Here is an 18,723-nt window from a genome sequence, read left to right as displayed (position 1 = left end):
CAAAAAATTGAGTAACAAAAAATAATAACAGATATAATTGAAGGACGTGAAGTTCTATTTTCCGATAATTTAGGATGAAAAGCATCAATTCTCCCAATTTAAATTAATATAATTTTTAAATATAAATTAATATATTCAGGAGATTAGTTTTGTATTGGCTAATTTTTTCTTGTAAAGATGACAAAGAAAAAATTGTGGGTGGGATTCATCAACCAATTGAGATGTTGCATTATAGTGTAAATAGGGAATTTATTTTGTTCCAAGAGCATTCACATCTGTTGAGTTTTTGCATAGTTTTTTAGGTAGTCATGTAGGAGGGAGAAAAATGAAAGAGAAAAAGAAAAGAAAAGAAAAAAAAGAATCTGACAATTAGAAAAAAAAAAAAAAAAAAAAAAAACCAATGGTGTAATAATCAGCGTGGCTGCGAAGTGCGCTCCAAATGTGCTTTCCGACGTTTTTTTTTTTCTTCGCCTGTAAAAAATATTATTTTGTAGGAGAAAAAAAATTAGTAAAAAACTATGTTTCCCATATCAGTCAAAAATCAATTGCTGAATTTGTTACTATTAAAACCATGAGAAGTATGCCTTAATGGCAACTTACCACTTTGTTGGCGAAGTGCTACCAAATTTGGTGTATAAAGCAATTGAGCAAAGTTTGATGTTAAGTACGTCGTACTAGACGTAGGATTTGTTAATATAATTAGTATAATTTTTTTTTTTTAAAGTGTTGTTTTTCAAAATGCTTCTTTTACTAATATATATATATATATATATATATATATATATATATATATATATATATATATATATATATATATATATATAAGGAATAAGGGTCAAATTGACACTAAACGTAACACGAAAGTGCAATCAGATCATTGATTTTTTTTTTATATATAAAAAAAGTGTAATTACCCCACTTATTGCCTCAAATGCCTTCAATTTAACCGAATAGCCAATTTCCACTCCTTTCTCCCGATTGATTGCTGAGCTGGATAATTACATGATAATATTTATTCTTTTCCTTTATTTTCCTTGGTCTCAAGCAATAAAAGATGCTTCCTAAGTTCTAAGTTCTAACCCTTTTCAAGTCATTTGGTCTTATAATGGCATTATATTTTATTACTTTTGACTTGGGCTTACATTCATTAAATTCATTAAATATTCATAAATTATTGGACCCCATAAATTAATCTACTGTTATTTTCGATTTTGATCTTATAATAAATCTTTTTCCACTTTTAATCATCAAATTTCATTTCAATTTGACCAGCCCAATAATTTAAGACAATTAATATGTGGACTATTAATACAATTAGAAAAAGTCAAAAGTTAGAGACTGGTAAAGATGACAGTTATGCCATGAAACAATTAGTATGTTCAAATCATCAAACGTTATATTTAGTCGGGATAAGGGTCAAATAGACCCTCCAACTATATAGCAAAGTGCAATTAGCCCCTTCAACTAAAAAAACCTTCAATTAAACCCTTCAACTTATTAAAAGTGTGCATTTACCATTTTTAACAAGTTACCAAAAGGTCACCAATTAATTTTACTTGCTTGGCATCTTTGTGGCATTTCATTTAAATATATATATATATATATATATATATATATATATATATATATATATATATATATATATATATATATATATATATATATATATATAGTTTTTTGAAAACTAAAAAAAATAAAAAACTAAAGTCACCGGTGACGGATAAACCATGACGCCGTCGGATTAATTTGAACTGAGAAACTGGCTTCTCTTCTCCGTTAGCTCTCCGTCCAAATATACCCTCCTTCTTCATGTTCTTCCTCATCGTCTTCTTGCTTCTTGAATTCTTACACTCTGCAAATTTCCAAACCTACAATCTTTTCAGCCTTCTGATCAACAAAGCAGAAAGAAAAAGAGGAAGAAAAGTAGAAAACATACTGATGAATTGATGATGAGGTGAGTAATGAGACAGGAAATTAAGCGTTCCAATAAACCATCCATTTTGGTTCCTTATTTCACCATAGGAGGATCATTACCCAGCCTTAGCTCTAGATCCAATTCTTCTATGGGATTGGCGAGGATACTAGAACCCAGTTTTGGGAACAAACCAAACGTTGGATTATTCGCATCTATTTTCCTTCTCTTGCTGCAGCTTGAAACATCCTCGTCTGTCGCCCTTCTTGTCGTCAACAACATCGTCCTCGTTTTATGATCCCTACAACTAGAGGAATCCACGATTTTCAGGTTGTTTTCTGCTTCATCATCAATGGCGGCACTCTTCCTTAAATCTACAACACTTTCAACTCCTTCTTCTCCCCATTATTCACATTCGGGGTTAAACAAAAACGTCGTCTACTAGCCACCGAGCCCTCGTTCTTATATTGTTCTGGGGCAATATTGGAAACCCTAATCCAGTGATCTGAATCCGAGTTGTGGTTGTATAGAAGGGTACCGGGCGGCGGCAGGAGGAGTGTACTTAGGGATTAAGGTGGGATTATTAGCGTTGGGAACACCTCTCCTGTGCACGTTCATGTGACCTCCGAGGGCTTGCGCCGACCAGAACTCTCGCCGGAAGAAGCTGCACGTGTAAGATCGCGGCGGCCAGACACAACCCCCAGCGCCCCCGCCGCATCCTCCTCAAAAGCCTGCTCCTCCCACGAATTACCGTCCAAATATACACTTGCCTTGTTGGTGACAAGAAACAAGAAGACGATGAGGAAGAACATGAAGAAGAAGAAGGGTATATTTGGACGGAGAGCTAACGGAGAAGAGAAGCCATTTTCTCTGTTCAAATGAATCTGACGGCGTCGAGACTTATCCGTCGCCGGTGACTTTTCTTTTTTTTTATTTTTTAAGTTTTTAAAAATATTTAAATGAAATGTCAATGCCAAGCAAGCAAAATTAATTGGTAACCTTTTGGTAACTTGTTAAAAATGATAAATGCACACTTTTAATAAGTTGAAGGGTTTAATTGAACGTTTTTTTAGTTGGAGGGGCTAATTGCACTTTGCTATGTAGTTGGAGGGTCTATTTGATCCTTATCCCTATTTAGTCTTATATTAAGTCTAAAAATTAAGGAATAAGGTTCAAATAGGCCACTGAACGTAACCTGAAAATGCAATTAGGCCACTGAACGAAAAAAAAAAAGTGCAATCAGGCCACTGAACACTCCAAAAACGTACAATTAGGCCACCGAACACTCCAAATGTATGCAATTTCACCGGATAGCAGGTTACCATCAATTTTAGCAGGTTACCTGCTTACGTGGCAGCTGAGTTGACATTTTTAATAATTTTTAATAATTTTTTTTTAACAAATTATATATATAAAAAAACTTTCCGGCGGCCACCCCGTTGTTTTATTTTTATTTTTTTTATTTAATTTTTTTTTCAAATTTTAAAAAAATTTATTATTAAAATTTTTTAAAATTTTTTTAAAAATTATTAAAAACGCCAACTCAACTGCTACGTAAGCAGATGACCTGCTAAAATTGATGGTAACCTGCTATCAGGTGAAATTGCATAGATTTAGAGTGTTCAGTGACTTAATTGCAATTTTTTTTTGTTCAGTGGCTTAATTGCATTTTCAGGCTACGTTCAGTGGCCAATTTGAACCTTATTCCTAAAATAAAATATAATCCAAAAGGCTCCAAACGTGTGTGTGTATATATATATATATATATATATATATATATATATATATATATATATATATATATATATATATGTCGAATTAATGATTTAACTATCATATCAAATACAGAGTAATATAATATTTAAGGGAATTTTTGACATCTTTACCAAAAATAAGAAAAGGTCTATGCTTATATCAAGGGTTAATAAAATAAGAAAATTATTTTGTATATCTTTTGAAAATTCGTAATTGCTATCTAAAAATATGCTATGACTTATGAGTAAAGTCTGTCTTGTAATTTTAACGGTTAACAAATTGAAAAAGATAAATTAAATTAGGTTGTGTATTGATGACCGATTTAAATAAAAAAGATCAAGGAAATTCCTCATAGAGTTAACTATTTAACCCGCTTGGTTTCAGTTACTCCCGTTATAATAATATTGAAGTAAAAGACAATAATTTTTTTTTTCTAAAATTTAATGCCAACAACACTAACCTACCTTAATGACTAAACTTTTTAAAATAATAAAAGAATAATGGTCTAATTGTTGTGTAGATTAAAAAAAAAAAAAAGGACCGTCAATATTGTTGAAGGAACGATTCTTGCATGTATGACAAATTGACATTCCCCACTTCTCCCACCATACCATACATAATACTACTTATAGTTTCTTTCCCACATTCCTCCCCAGTTTGCTTTCTTCTTCTTCTTCAAATCCTTCACCAGTTCTCACCCAAAAACCCCAGCCAGCTAGTTAGCCCCCACACCAGAACAAACCTCCTTTTCTTGCATATTTAGAGAAGGGTTTGACCAGAGGAGAACAGCTTACTTGTATTTCCCCCATGGACCATCACACCTTATTAATCGATGCTGATAATGGTGGTTTAGAAGATACCCTTTTTTCTATTTCCCAGTCTAGAATGGCCTCTTCCTCCTCAGATTACCATCAGATTTTTATGAATCGAGTAGATGGTGATGATAGTGGGATTGATGATGATGGTGATGATGATTTGGCGCTGGGTGATTGTGGGTACTCGAGGCCCTTTGTGGTTCTTGATGTGATATGGAACTTGGCATTCGTGGTGGTCTCTGTTTTTATGCTTTTGACCACCATAGGGGAGAGGCCCTCTGCACCTCTGAGGCTCTGGATTGGAGGGTATGCCCTACAGTGCCTCTTGCATGTGGGTTTTGTGTGGGTTGAGTATCACAGGAGGAACTTTGATGATCTTCTTGGTCTACAATTTCATGGGCTCTCTCTATTTGCTCTTGCTCACGCCAGGTACCCCTCTTTCCATTTGCCTAATTTAGGGATTCAATTCTGTGAGTGAAAAAGTTTCTGTCTTTTTGATTAATTCTGGGTTTTGTTACTCTTTCGTAGATGTAATTCCCCCCTCCACATAGCTAAATTCCAAAAATTATCAAAGTAACTAAAGAAAAATGAAAAAGAAAGAATCTTTTGGTGATAAGGAACATGGAAAATCTGCTCATTTCAGTACTTCTTCTTCTTCCTCTTCTTCTGGGAGAGGGATTTCTATTATATATTTTGGTATTTTTCTAATTATTTTAGGGGACTTACACAAAAACCTGTTGCATTAACTAAGGCATGATATCAGATGAGTTGAAGGGATAGTATAATATGCTTACAACAATCAAAAGACTAAAGAGAATTTTACTGGGATGAAGCTTATTGCATCAGTCACACTTCCTTATCTACTTATCTCTCATATTGCTTGGATAGTGGATGGATACTTACCATTTCTTGAAATTTCTGGGAAAAGAATACCTGCTAGATTATCTGCTCAAGAAACTATAGAGTTTCACCATATATGGCTATTGAATGACAATTTGATCTGAAGTATAGTATATGTAATGTGTTTGGATCAACTTCACTTAAATGTTAAAGAAGAGATGGGAATACTGACTTTCTTTAACTACTCCTCAAGGAACTTGAGTTAATGGCTCAGTTGAAAATTGGGTGGGTGGGTGGGGGTGGAAGGTAGAAGACAGCATAGGGAAGAGAAGGTAGGAAAAATAATTTGTGGATGTGGAAGATTCTTTTTTTTTTTTTTTTTTTTTTTTTTTTTTTTTTTTTGGGGTTTCTGTCTCCCCTTTATTTATATGTGATATACTCTTTTGAACCAGTATCATGAAGAGGTTGGAGTCGATTAATACAGTGATCTCGTCAATCTGGTGGATTTTTGGTTTCTATTGGATTTTCATGGGTGGCCAGGCACTTCTGCAAGATTCTCCCCATCTTTACTGGTATGTCCATCCTTTTAAGTCACAATTTTCACTTTCTCCACCACTCTTAATGTACTTACTTCCTGATTTGCTGAACGTATTTTGTCCATTTGGAGATTGGTGAATGTATAGGTATTAGTCTTTTCTTCTGGCATAGCTTTGTGTGTGTGTGTCAAATATCAACATACTCACATAGTCACATTTGATTTGAGAAACTTCGTTTGTATTGTATAAATCATGTAGTCATTACACATTTTGACTAGCATTTATATCTGGAACCTACATCTTGACTTTGACAGCCCGTAATCAAATTGCAGGTTATCTGTCGTCTTTTTGGCATTTGATGTGTTCTTTGTGATCTTTTGCATCGCAATGGCATGCATGGTCTTTATCGCAGTATTTTGTTGCCTTCCGATTCTAGCATCAGTTGCATACGCAATGAAACTGGGAGAGGGTGCGTCTGAAAATGATATCAGGACTCTTCCCAAGTATAGATACTGGCAATCTAATACTATGTCAAATTTCCCGTATGATTACATGGCATTGGAGGAGGGGGAGTCCTTGCCAAAGCTCTCTCTTAGTCCAGAGGACTCCGTAAGCACCTGTAACCCTATTCCTTCAAATACTGGAAATATACATAAAATGGGAAAACTATAAATTGTTTTGTGCAAATCTTGATTGTGAGCATGACATATCGATCCTTGGGTTTGGGTATGGAGCAGCCTTAAATCTCCAGGTCAGCTGACCCACCCAAAAGAGGTGCCTACAATTCAGCGAGGGGATTAATCACTGTGTCTGACGGTGGAAACCCTCCTGAGTACACCCAAAACCAAAAAAAAAAACACTTGGTTGGCCTCAATTGATCATATGTCATTTAAATTCCTCTTATTCATTAAATTTTTTCAAGAAGTGTTCTTTTTTTGTTTGGCCCGCTCACTTTGTGGAGGTAACTCTGCAGGAGTGCTGTATTTGCCTGAATACGTATAGCGATGGAGCGGAGCTGTGCACCCTTCCCTGCAACCACCATTTCCACCACAGATGCATCTGCAAATGGCTGCGAATTAACGCCACGTGTCCTCTCTGCAAATTTAATATTCTCAGCAGTGAAACACTGGTCTGATCAATGTCTACTATATATAGTGTTTATAGGAAATTGAGGATCCCCCTTTCTAAGATCAAAAGGGAATGAGGAACATGCTAGGATGGCTTGTACTCAATCTGCTCTGCAGGAAGGTGAAATGTACAGAAAAAATTTTGCAAATTTCATACACTCATCCATCTTGCTTCCATAGCATTGTATTAGAGCAGTAACTTTTATCTCCCCCTTTACTATTCATTGCTCTTTTTTTTTTTCTTTTTTTTTTTTCAAATTATGTTTATCCATATCATATGTTCCTGTAAGTATTAGATGTATGTGATAGTTGGGGCATTTTCTAAAACAGGCAGATTCTGTATGTAGTGAATGCAAAACTTTTAAAAGTTAAAAGACAAAAATAGGCAAAATTCTTTTGTAAAATGTGTTTTCAAATGCATTTGGTTATGACCTTCTGGTCTAGTGGCATAAAGTGACTCTCTAAAATGGGAGGTCATAAGTTTGAGGCGATACTGATTTTTTATGTTTTAGCGGGTTGAGAAAGTATATATAAATAAATACTATATTGTCCCTATATTTTGTGTTTAGTTCGGTTAACTAGAAATTATTTATAAAAAATAGTTTTAAAAAAGAGTTAAGTTGATAATTGAATAGTAAATAAAACAAGTCAAATGAGACAGAGAGAATATTTAACAAAATAATTTCGTTTATTTTGATTCAAATTTAAAAAATTGTCTATTTTCATCAATGAAATTCAAAATTTATCCCATTTTGTTCTTGTGATACATTGATTTACAAGAAAGTTAGTTCATAACCACTACTTGAAGATGTTGGTAAAGCTTGCCTTGTGATCATAATTGGCGAAGAACCACAATGAGATATACCATCCTAAGTTATTCCTAGACCATAGTTTATCAACTTAATTTTAATTTTTTTTTGAAAACAGTTTATCAACTCAAATTGAGAAAGTGAATATTATTTTCAAGTTGAATTAGGATTACCACGTAGAATGTAGTTTACAGTTGTGCAGTTGTAGTTGAAGTTGGAAGTAAAATAATATTTTGTAACCCTCCTGTGTTAACCACCCATTAGTGGATTTATTTTGTGTTGACAGATATTGGATGAAGTGGAATTTATTCAAAATGCCATTTTTGCAAATTCCATCTGATCTATTGCCAATATGAACTTGGTCTTATCATGTTGGTTTTGGGTGATGTGAATTTAATTTCATATTTGGCTTAAGCTGACTGAAGAAATAGCATCCACCTTATCCATTCTGGACTTATATTCTTTGATTTAACCATTCATATTTTATGTACAAAGGGGACAAGGACCTGAAGGAGTGATTGTCAACTTTTCTCAAAGACTGTAAGCTTCTCTCGGTTTACTTTAATGAGATCATCTTCCAACATACTCTGAGGGAGGAAAACAAATGCGCGGATCACCTTGCTAATATTGGACAGACCGGGGATTGAGAAACAACCATTTATGAACATTTAGTATATACATGGATTTAGTGGAAGAGTAAACTACAACCGTACATGGATTTAGTGGAAGAGTAAACTACAATCGTCCTAAATCTGAACTGGTGTTTTTTTTGGGCATAAAACTGCCATGGATAACTGACTATCTAACACAAATGATCATCTTGGAGTAACAAACTCCATTCAATCTGACTTTTCAGCTTTGGCTTTTGCCTTATCTTCTTTTTGCGGTGGGAACATCAGCCTAAAAATCCATACAGCCAGAAGAGTACCCTGAATTGGTGCCAGCCAATAAACTTGTATGTGCTCCTTGGTTATGTGATCCCCACGAGCATAAGCCCACCCCATCACCTGTAAAAACGACGTTTGTTAAAGCCCATCTTTCGTCGAGCATAGTAGTCATAATGAAGGATTTTGTACTTACGGATGCTGGATTCATACACCCCCCTGTCAGATCAGAGCCAAGCACATGGAGGGCGAGCTTTGACAGACTGGAGATCCAAGTCTTCATGAAGAAACTACCGGGAATCTGTCTAGAAAGCCCAAACGAGATGATCACGATCATGAATGTCAAGCATCCTTCGGTGAGGGCACCTCGGTGGATGTCAACATTCAGCTTAGGTCCTCGTCCTATGTCAGGAAACGTGTCCAGGATGAGCCTAACACCAGTAATTGATCCAAGTACCTTAACAATTAAGAGAGAAGGGAAAAATGTCAATTCAATAAGCATTAACGAAGGACTACAAAGAGGAAATGACAGCTGCCCAAATCATAGATACTCCAATCATGTATCTGTGAAGATGTGAGCATAATTAATGTAGAACGATATATCCATTAATATCCATTAGTTGAGGTGGAACACATGCTTCACATGCTTCAATTTGGTATCAAAGCCAGACCAAAGGTCATGGCGACTACAGTCCACATACCGTTAATGTGCAAGAACAGCTTGTAGTCATTGATTTTGTGGTACCCTTCTTACCTAGTGATCCTCTTTTGTGGCTAAGAGAACTCTATACCCCACTTTCTACATCCTCTTAGTTAGAAAAACAAGAATTGCTACTTAGAATTCACCCATCAATCATCTTGTGTCACACCTAACAGCCTTAACCTCAACCAACCATGAATCATCAGCCCATATTGTCAACTGGGATTTGCAGAAACATACATTTTAGGTTCTAACTATGGTGTTTTCTTGATCCAGGCAAAATTTGTTTAGGCTATGTTTGGATGGGTGGGAAATGAGAGGACAGAAAATCATCTGCTATCTAAATTAGCTTTTGAAATCCTCATTTCATAATTCAAGATCCACATCACCCTTCCCCTTCCAACAATCTTAGCATTCCAAAATGATTTTTAAGAAAATATAAATAAATTTTATTTAATTAAAACAGAGTTTAGTGTTTGATCAGAAACGAGATTGAAAAAAAGGAGTAAAACCAACCTGGGTAGGGATTCTGGCGCCGACGGTGAAGAGGAAATTCTTGAAATCGCCGGAGATGGCGGAGGCCAAGACGGTGAGGGGATTGTAGGCGCCGCCGTTGGTGACGTTGACCAGGAAGGCGAAGAAGAACATGACGGCGACGGCGAGGGTATGCTTGAGGATCTCGGCGTGGAAATCGTGGTCGCCGAACGCCAGGACTCCGTAGACGAAGACCTTGATGAGCACGCTGGACCATACCCACATCAGGGACATCAAGAAATCAGACGCCAGCATCCTCAACCCTCTGCTTCCCTCCATGTTGTCTTTCTTTGTGGCACGGAGGAGAACGGCGGAGGGAGAGGAAATCGCCGGCCGGCCGGCTACGATGTGAGAAGAACCCGAGACGAGAACCCTGAATTATTCCGCTGTGAACCCAATCAGGGTCTCGCACTCTCGTGTATCAATTCACTATTATTTTTACTTTATATACTAATTATTAAAAATGGAAAGGAATCATACATTATAAGGCGACCAATTTAAACCATTAATTTGAAACTAATTTCTTCCGGCCAGCTTTAAACTATTGTCACGTTTGTCTGCGACTAATATTTAATGAATTAATTTCACTTTTGGTCCCACGACTTTTGAGTTCGTATCATTTTTTATGCACAACTTTAAATTTTTTTAATTTTGGTGCCTAACTTTGTTATTTTTATCAGTTTTGGTCCTTCCAGCCAAATTGACGGTAAAATATTTCCGGATTTTATAAAATCGTCATCCCGTAGAAAGATCTTCAATATTTAAACAAAAGAAAAATCATATTAAGAGGAAAAGAAGAGTTTGTCAATGGTCGAAACTATAAATCCCATAGATCTGTCTGGTTTCTGCCCGTCTTCCCCATTATTTTCATCGTCAAACACCTATAGATATGATTTTACAGTGATTTTGTTTAGATATTGAAAATGTTTCCTTGGGATGGCGATTTACCCCTAACAATATAAAATCCAGTAACATTTCGCTGTCAATTTGGCCGAAAGGACCAAAACTGATAAAAATAACAAAGTTAGGCACCAAAATTAAACATTTTTAAAGTTGTGCACCAAAAGTGATAGAACATCAAAAGTCGTGGGACCAAAAGTGAAATTAATTCAATATTTAATTGTGGATTTGTAATACCAAATCACTCGGGGCTAATGGCCTCACCTACTCACATAATGTACCTTAGCTATACACAATCAAATTTTAATGTGGATCATATATGATAGGATATGTACATCAAAGATCGGATGAATAACGATACCAGATAGGACAATAAGAATAATGGGATGACGAGTCGGTAGGCACCGTGGAGTTTAACGGATTATAAGGGCGGGAGACGATCCAAGGCAAAGCAAAATCGTTACATGTAGTCAGACCAATAAAAAATGAGGTGAGACTAAGTAGCCATACCAATCAAGAAGGAGGAGAGATTGAGAATAAAAAAGAAAGTGAGACCAATAAATAAGTAAGAATCAATCCGGGAGTCGTCTTATGAAGGGAACCATATGGATCCCGTCGAACCACCCGATCGAGTAAAGGAGGCTGAGAACCGGCAGAGTTGTTGGATTAGTCAGACAAGGCAAGATGAGTTGGAAGAATATATCTGGAAGCCAAACGACTAGAGGAGCCAACTGGTAGAGTCTGGATGAGTGAAGGAGTCTGTTTGGAAGTATCGAGAGAGTGAAGGAAACAGGAACTAGGTGGGAGATGGAGCTAGTCTGAACAAACTGAGTACACCAAGGAGTCGACAAGGAGTGACGGGGAGAAGAAATGTCTGAACGGTCCATTGAGATAGGGCATTAAATGAGCAATTAGGAGGAGTTAAGAGCCATGATGAGGCACATTGAGTCTATAATAATTAGACTAGCATTTATTAGCCATTATTAATGTTAATTAGTTCCTTTAACACGGTCACCCGATCTTGTATAAAATACTTGAGAAGGCACGGTATTGAGAGAGCATTCTGAATATACACTAGCGTTTGGTGAGTACAATCTCTATGTTTATTATCATTTTTCGGCGAACTATTGCCCTTTCTCGGTTGTGTTTGATCACCAGTAGACTACCCAAAAACCTGTAAACCAACAATATATGTAACAACGTAGATCATGAAGTTAAACGATATTGTATTGTATTAATTATGGATAGTTATGCTGTGGGCTCGTGCCCAGCGTGCTTCATGGGCACAGATAACGGTGCCGTCAGGCACCATTATCTTCCTTTTTTTTTTTTTTTTTTTTTTCAGACCACTTCGTTATAGGAGCATATATTCACAGCTTTGTGTTCATAATTTCATAACTGTACATTCATAATTCCATAACTGTACATTCATAATTCTATAACTGTACATTCATAATTCCGTAACTGTACATTCATAATTCAATAACTGTAAATTCATAATTTTCGAAGCTCTATGTTCATAATTGTAAGTTCATAATGTCAGAGTTCTATGTTCATAATTTCATAACTGTACATTCATAATTCCATAACTGTACATTCATAATTTCATAACTGTACATTCATAATTCCATATTGTATATTCATAATTCCATACCGAACATTCATAATTTTCGAAGCTCTATGTTCATAATTGTAAGTTCATAATTCCATAACTATACATTCATAATTCTATAACTGTACATTCATAATGTCATAACTGTATATTCATAATTTCATAACGAATATGCCGTTAACGCTGTTAACGGCGTTTCGAACAATTTTTTTTTTTTATAGTTAAAACAGCGTCGTTTTCACGGAAAACGACGCCGTTTTGTGAAAACGACGCCGTTTTAGCGCCGTGCGCAAGGTGCGCACGTGCGCATAGCATAATTTGCCATTAATTATACTTTAGTTTCATTTGAGAATATATGTTATTGTATAAGCTATGTTTTCTAGTTTGTTTTCCATATATACTAGTTTATTATAGTAACGCTGGAGTATTATTTTAATTACACTTCATTTCACTTGGCCATATATGCTATTGTATGATTATGTGTTTTTAGTTTCATTATAGTAACGTTGAAGTACCATTATAATTACACTACATGTTCATTTGACAATATATGTATTGTATGACTATGTTTCTTAGTTTCATTTTTCATATGCACTAGGTTCATTATAGTAACACGAAATATTATTTTAATTACACGTCCATTTAACAATATATATTATTGCATGTGCATTCTTTGATCACATGTGGCTATACAACAAACATTTGGGCACAATCTCACCTTCCAATTCCCAATAGTGTCACAAATATTTTCAGTGATTGGTTTAATGATTTGATGAATATTTTAGATGATAATGAGATTATTTATGCAGTGGCCATTCTATACTACACTTGGCGTGCGAGGAATGGGGCTGTTTGGGACGCATGTTTACCCAGGCCTCAGAAAGTATTAGCAATGGCGTCTTCAACTGTACACTCTTGGAAGGTTGCGCACCCCACACATGCACAACCACAGACCAATATGGCCGTAGCGGAGCAGGGTGGAATGCCAACCATAATGCCGCCAACGACAGTGAATGCCACTGCTGTGCCGGCAGTGCACGGACTGCCACAAAGCAGTGCTGTGATGCGGCCAGTAGAACACCCAATCGCCTCAGACGTGGAGCCTCTCATGTGCTACTTCGACGCGGCATACAACCCACAAACGAACAAGGCGGCGGCAGGTGCTATTATTCTAGATACGCAAGGAGGATATATTTCCGCAATGACCACCCCTATGTCAGATTGTTTTACACCACTAATGGCAGAGGCTCTAGCGTGCAAAGAAGTTTTGTCATGGTTGAGGGATCGCGGTATAAACTCTATCCAGCTCTTCACGGATTGTTTAGTACTACAACAATATCTATCATCAATGACTCGATCATCGTGGTCTTACTTGGGCTACACCATTGATAGCTGCAGGACTAGTATGTTGACTTTTGACAATTGTTTAATTCGTTATGTTCCTAGATTAGAGAATTATTTAGCTCATACTTTAGCATCTTTTGCCTTTACTCAGACAACTGTTATGTATTCGGACTCTAGTCCACCAGCTGCTATTTCTGCATATTTCGAATAAATGCCGTACAGGCTCCTTTCAAAAAAAAAAAAGTTTCATTTCATTATAACAACAGTAACATATAATTTTATCTATATTACATTTTAATTTAATAATAATATACATGATATGATTTTTTTTTTTATGGTAAATAGCAATAAATAAATAAATAAAACGATATTGTATTAGACGGGATTCACAATACAAGGTGGACATTGGTCCATGGTATACCAATTGTTATCGCCCATCCCAAATAAAAGGAGTTCAAAGCCCAAGATGAAAATTACAAAACCCCTATAATAGCATAACAGCCCAACATACTGGGGGAATTATAATTATAATTATAATTATAAATTATAATAATACTCTGGAAATAAACTTGCAGGAGGCTTGAGTCGAAAGAAAAGCTCTAACTCAATTAATCTGTAATCCTCCATTGTTGTGTTTGTTCAGAGCTCAAAGCAGCGAGTTAAAATTGATCTTCGGCGGGGAGTAGTTGAAGAATCCAAGGAAAGATGAGCAGCATTGGCACCGGCTACGATCTCTCGGTGACGACGTTCTCGCCGGACGGCAGAGTTTTCCAGACCGAGTACGCCGCCAAGGCCGTCGACAACAGCGGCACTGTCGTCGCCATCAAGTGCAAGGATGGCATTGTCATGGTAACACTCTTTCTACCTTTTTCTCCTCTCTCTCTCTCTCTCTCTCTTTTATAAACGTACAAATATGTATAATGTATATCGTTTAGTGATTGAAGTTAGGGATTGAATTATGGATTTCATGATTTATCTGAGGGGGTTTAATTGTAGGGAGTGGAGAAGCTGATAGCCTCGAGGATGATATTGCCCGGATCGAATAGAAGAATTCACTCTGTTCATCGCCATTCTGGCATGGTACTGCCGTTTTTTCTTCTTTTGCTCTTTGTTCTGTATTAATATTAATCGCGGATGCACACAGATATATATAAATAGATATAATATTAACATTAAGAATAGCTTATTTATTTAAATTAAGTTAATTCTAATTTTTATATTGACGTTTTGTTGGTTTCAACTTTGATACACTACTATTTTGTGTAAAAGAATATGTGCGCGCCCATATGCAAAAAATAGGCTGAGTGTTTTTGAAAGGGCAGACTAATGTTCTCTTTTGTGTTTGATGATGTTTGGGGGGGATTTGGGTTTTGTCAACTTTTGGCTCTGTATTTTCATTAATGAAGGTAACTCTAAGAAAAATTTCGGGCATATTGCATTTAGATGTCCTGTGATTCTGTCATCCTTGTCTATTCAATTGAATGAGAGTGCATATACATGGTATCCATCCTTCTTGCTCATGATGAGAGATAGTCAAGGGAGGTTGAGGTTGTTAGCTCACTCCCCTCCCTTCCATTCATATGAATGTGGCTGTGTTCTCAGTGTGTATATAGATGTACAGAACACTCGTGGAAGTACAGTTAAATAAAGGATAATCCTCTCTCTCTTTCTCTCTCTAAGTTTTTCACTCATTTTTTACTGGGAATTCATTCTCCTGTCCTTACAGGCTATTGCTGGATTAGCTGCTGATGGGAGGCAAATTGTTGCACGAGCTAAATCTGAAGCAAACAGCTATGAAAGGTATCCTTTCTATTGGCCTTATACATATACACATCATGTATCCTATTTGTTACATCTCTCTTATTTTTTTTTTTCTCTGCTTTCCTTTTGATATTGACTTTGTTAGAATTTTGTAGTTTGACACTTTGAAAGTTGCATTATATACATTGACTGTTATTTTTTCTCCTTTTTGTCAAATTCTCTTCTGTGCTTCTCATATGGGGTATTATTGTAAGGACCTAAATGGATCAGGTGGTGCCATGATGCATTCATGACAGTAATGTTAATATAATAATATCATTCTTGGTGGTAAAGCTCAAATAGTTTTTTATGCTCTAGTCTCACAGTTAATGACTTAATTCAAAAACATGACTAGGGATGAATGGGACTTGAAAATGAAGTACACTGATATAATGTGTGGGTGTAGCTTGGATTTGATTAGTAGTTATGCTGGGTACTTGTAAGCACATCTTGCTTGGGTGCAACTCTTGGTGCAAAATCATTATACATTTCATCAGTAATCCTATTTATGCAATTACGCCTCATATATTGTTCTGTTTCGTAGTGTCTACGGCGAGCCAATTCCTGTGAAAGAACTTGCAGAACGTGTTGCAAGTTATGTGCATTTATGTACACTCTATTGGTGGCTCAGGTTAGCAATATTTTCTTGCAGTCTTCAAGAACATGTTTACCTATTCACTGCTCTTCAAGTGTGAAACTTTTTTAGTTATTTGCTCTAGACCTTTTGGTTGTGGGGTGATTCTTGGTGGTTACGACCGAGATGGACCGCAGCTGTACATGGTTGAACCTTCAGGTGTCTCCTATGTAAGTTGTTTATTGATCAGTTTCAATTGATTCCATCCTGTTTGATGGGTTCTTTCACATCTTAACACAATGTGGCATTTGTCCTAGAGATACTTTGGTGCTGCTATTGGAAAGGGAAGGCAGGCTGCTAAAACGTAAGTACCAAATGTGCATGCTCAGCCCTAATTAACCTAAAGTTTGAATTATGGAAGCACTTGTGCTTTCCATGTTTGTTTTAGTATAAATAGAGAAATCTCCTTTCTAGTTTGACCATCCAAATATATAGAAATTTACTATGATGTCATTAAAGTAAAAATTTTCATTAGATATCATTCTTCTTATATTCCCCAATCTGGATTTTTGTTTCCCTTTGTTGGTCGTGCATTCCTATTATTGTGTTGTCAGATTACTTAACATTCAGTTCTTTAGTTTATTTTCATGCACATGATACTGACACCTGCGTATTTTCATTTTTTCTGGCTCTCCACAGCACTTCCTAAATTATTTTGTTTGAGTTCAATAAATTGCTGACACACTTTAAAATGAAATTTGGGCAGTGAAATTGAGAAATTGAAGCTCGCTGAAATGACTTGTCGGCAAGGGGTTATTGAGGTGGCTAAAATGTGAGTGTTATGCTTCCATATTTCAACGTTTATTTTTGTCCAACTATTGTATTGAATCTGGATTGATTGCTGACAGATATTTTAGCATTAAAACCTCTAGCATTAAGTGAATTAAGCAGTCTGTTTATTAATAAATAAATTTAAAAGAAGAAAAGAAAAATACATTATTTTACATATCAGAAATAATGTGTTAATGTTCTTTTGACCGAAAATTTTTGTTGTGATATGTATGAATCTTGAAGAATGTAGAAACCAAGCCTTGTATTTATTTTTCTCTTCTTTCCTGGCTTTTGATAAGTTATAAAAACGAGGAAACGTTACAGCCACAACAGCCTTCTCACTTCTGAAGTCTGCAATATGTGTGTGTGTTCTTTTTGAGCGAACAACTCTTATTTGTTCTTCCATTAAGCTTGACCTAGCCTTCTTTAATTCTCTTCATCTGACTCATATTAAAGTTCTCTCAATTGCATCCTACTGACCACCCCCAAAGCATTCCATGTGGTGGATGACATGCATTGTTTTTCTGTGAATAGATGCTTCTTACAGAGTTAAAATGAGGTTTTTGTTATTATGTATCAACTTCGATTTTTTTTTTTTGTTTGTTTGAAGCATCCATGAAACTTTCTGCTTCCAAAAACCTCATAGCAATCACTACAGTTTGATCAAAACCAAGAATTTACTGGAACATATCTTATTGGTGTGATTTTCACATATTTTAACAGATCACCTTTAATATATGCAGAATCTACGGAATACATGATGAAGCAAAGGACAAGGCCTTCGAATTGGAAATGAGTTGGGTATGCGATGAGTCAAACCGCCAGCATCAGAAGGTATACCTAAAACATTTCTCTAGCGTTGGAACAACTTATCAAGTAATAAGTAGTGTTAGTGGTGGGCATTTGACAGGGTACCATATTTCTTGTGTTGTAGGTTCCGGACCAACTCTTAGAGGAAGCCAAGGCAGCAGCAGCTGCCGCGCTTGAAGAAATGGACGCAGATTAATGGCAGCCTAAGAAATGCAGAGTACAATTTTATGATACAGTAAGTAGGTTGTAAGTTTTCATTCTCGATCTTATGTATGATGGGAACAAGTCCATGTGTTGATTGAGTTAAGCATGTGAGATGCTGTGTTCTTACATACATGGTCAGAATTGTTGATCATCTCTGATCCTTTACTCATCAATTATTATAAAACATTTTTTGTGGAAAAAGGACTATCAAGGAGCATAATTAATACAGTAGATGAATAAAGTGTCTGCTTATGGAAAGTCAAGAAAATTAGGAGTGGGGATGGCATATTATTATGTCGGAATAGTTGCCACTTTAAACCACCACCAACAACTCTGCTACATTATTATTATTATCTGATAAGTTATTGAACATCAATTCAGTTGTTTAAAGACAGTTATACTATGGACCCGGGTCCACTTTGTAATGTGAATTCGGATATAAAATACACAATTTACATATTGAATGTTCACAATTTACATACTAAATGTTCACATTTTGAATTGTGAACATTTAGTATGTAAATTGTGAACATTTAGTATATAAATTGTGTATTTTAAATTCAACCAATCATTATTGTGTGATCATGATCCGTACAAGTTGTGTGGATTATATTTTGTATAATATAAAATAATGTATATTCAGCACAAAAATAATGTACATTGTATTCATGGGATGTACATTATTTTTGTACTGAATGTACATTATATTGTATAATGTACATTTAGTATATTAAAA

General features: G+C 35.8%; 3 protein-coding genes and 1 long non-coding RNA gene across 4 annotated transcripts; 3 read left to right on the top strand and 1 right to left on the bottom strand.

Moving 5' to 3' along the window:
* The first annotated feature begins 2,963 nt into the window (after nt 1–2,963).
* LOC109159211 lies at nt 2,964–11,687 on the top strand. Its single transcript, XR_002050525.1, has 3 exons — nt 2,964–3,049; nt 9,299–9,303; nt 11,678–11,687. It is a non-coding gene; the product is annotated as an uncharacterized LOC109159211 (long non-coding RNA).
* LOC109159209 (E3 ubiquitin-protein ligase At4g11680-like) lies at nt 4,295–7,231 on the top strand. The gene is made up of 4 exons (XM_019307286.1): nt 4,295–4,911; nt 5,775–5,894; nt 6,191–6,467; nt 6,832–7,231. Exons 1-4 carry the CDS (start codon nt 4,475–4,477, stop codon nt 6,991–6,993), a joined length of 996 nt encoding a protein of 331 aa, XP_019162831.1. The 5' UTR covers nt 4,295–4,474; the 3' UTR covers nt 6,994–7,231.
* LOC109159210 (probable aquaporin SIP2-1) lies at nt 8,438–10,382 on the bottom strand. Its single transcript, XM_019307287.1, has 3 exons — nt 9,895–10,382; nt 8,875–9,135; nt 8,438–8,801 (listed from the first exon to the last, which is right to left on the bottom strand). Exons 1-3 carry the CDS (start codon nt 10,189–10,191, stop codon nt 8,634–8,636), a joined length of 726 nt encoding a protein of 241 aa, XP_019162832.1. The 5' UTR covers nt 10,192–10,382; the 3' UTR covers nt 8,438–8,633.
* Nucleotides 11,688–14,340: 2,653 nt separating the features above from the next.
* LOC109159135 (proteasome subunit alpha type-3-like) lies at nt 14,341–18,188 on the top strand. Its single transcript, XM_019307163.1, has 9 exons — nt 14,341–14,617; nt 14,765–14,848; nt 15,495–15,568; nt 16,113–16,199; nt 16,288–16,372; nt 16,460–16,506; nt 16,909–16,974; nt 17,717–17,807; nt 17,908–18,188. The coding sequence occupies exons 1-9, from the start codon at nt 14,474–14,476 to the stop codon at nt 17,977–17,979; spliced, it is 750 nt and encodes a 249-aa protein (XP_019162708.1). The 5' UTR covers nt 14,341–14,473; the 3' UTR covers nt 17,980–18,188.
* The last annotated feature ends 535 nt before the right edge of the window (nt 18,189–18,723 follow it).

This window comes from Ipomoea nil, unplaced genomic scaffold (assembly GCF_001879475.1).
Source record: "Ipomoea nil cultivar Tokyo-kokei standard unplaced genomic scaffold, Asagao_1.1 scaffold2826, whole genome shotgun sequence".
NCBI classification, from domain to species: Eukaryota; Viridiplantae; Streptophyta; class Magnoliopsida; order Solanales; family Convolvulaceae; genus Ipomoea; species Ipomoea nil.
This window is presented reverse-complemented; position numbering and strand designations above follow the sequence as displayed.

Coding starts and splice junctions, on each gene's coding strand:
- LOC109159209 (XM_019307286.1), top strand. CDS start 4,475: ATGGACCATCACACCTTATTAATCGATGCTGATAATGGTGGTTTAGAA. Junction 4,912..5,774: donor TTTGCTCTTGCTCACGCCAG/GTACCCCTCTTT, acceptor CTTTTGAACCAG/TATCATGAAGAGGTTGGAGT. Junction 6,468..6,831: donor CTCTTAGTCCAGAGGACTCC/GTAAGCACCTGT, acceptor GTAACTCTGCAG/GAGTGCTGTATTTGCCTGAA.
- LOC109159210 (XM_019307287.1), bottom strand. CDS start 10,191: ATGGAGGGAAGCAGAGGGTTGAGGATGCTGGCGTCTGATTTCTTGATG. Junction 9,136..9,894: donor GCGCCAGAATCCCTACCCAG/GTTGGTTTTACT, acceptor TTAATTGTTAAG/GTACTTGGATCAATTACTGG. Junction 8,802..8,874: donor GGTGTATGAATCCAGCATCC/GTAAGTACAAAA, acceptor TCGTTTTTACAG/GTGATGGGGTGGGCTTATGC.
- LOC109159135 (XM_019307163.1), top strand. CDS start 14,474: ATGAGCAGCATTGGCACCGGCTACGATCTCTCGGTGACGACGTTCTCG. Junction 14,618..14,764: donor GCAAGGATGGCATTGTCATG/GTAACACTCTTT, acceptor GTTTAATTGTAG/GGAGTGGAGAAGCTGATAGC. Junction 16,975..17,716: donor GTTATTGAGGTGGCTAAAAT/GTGAGTGTTATG, acceptor TAATATATGCAG/AATCTACGGAATACATGATG.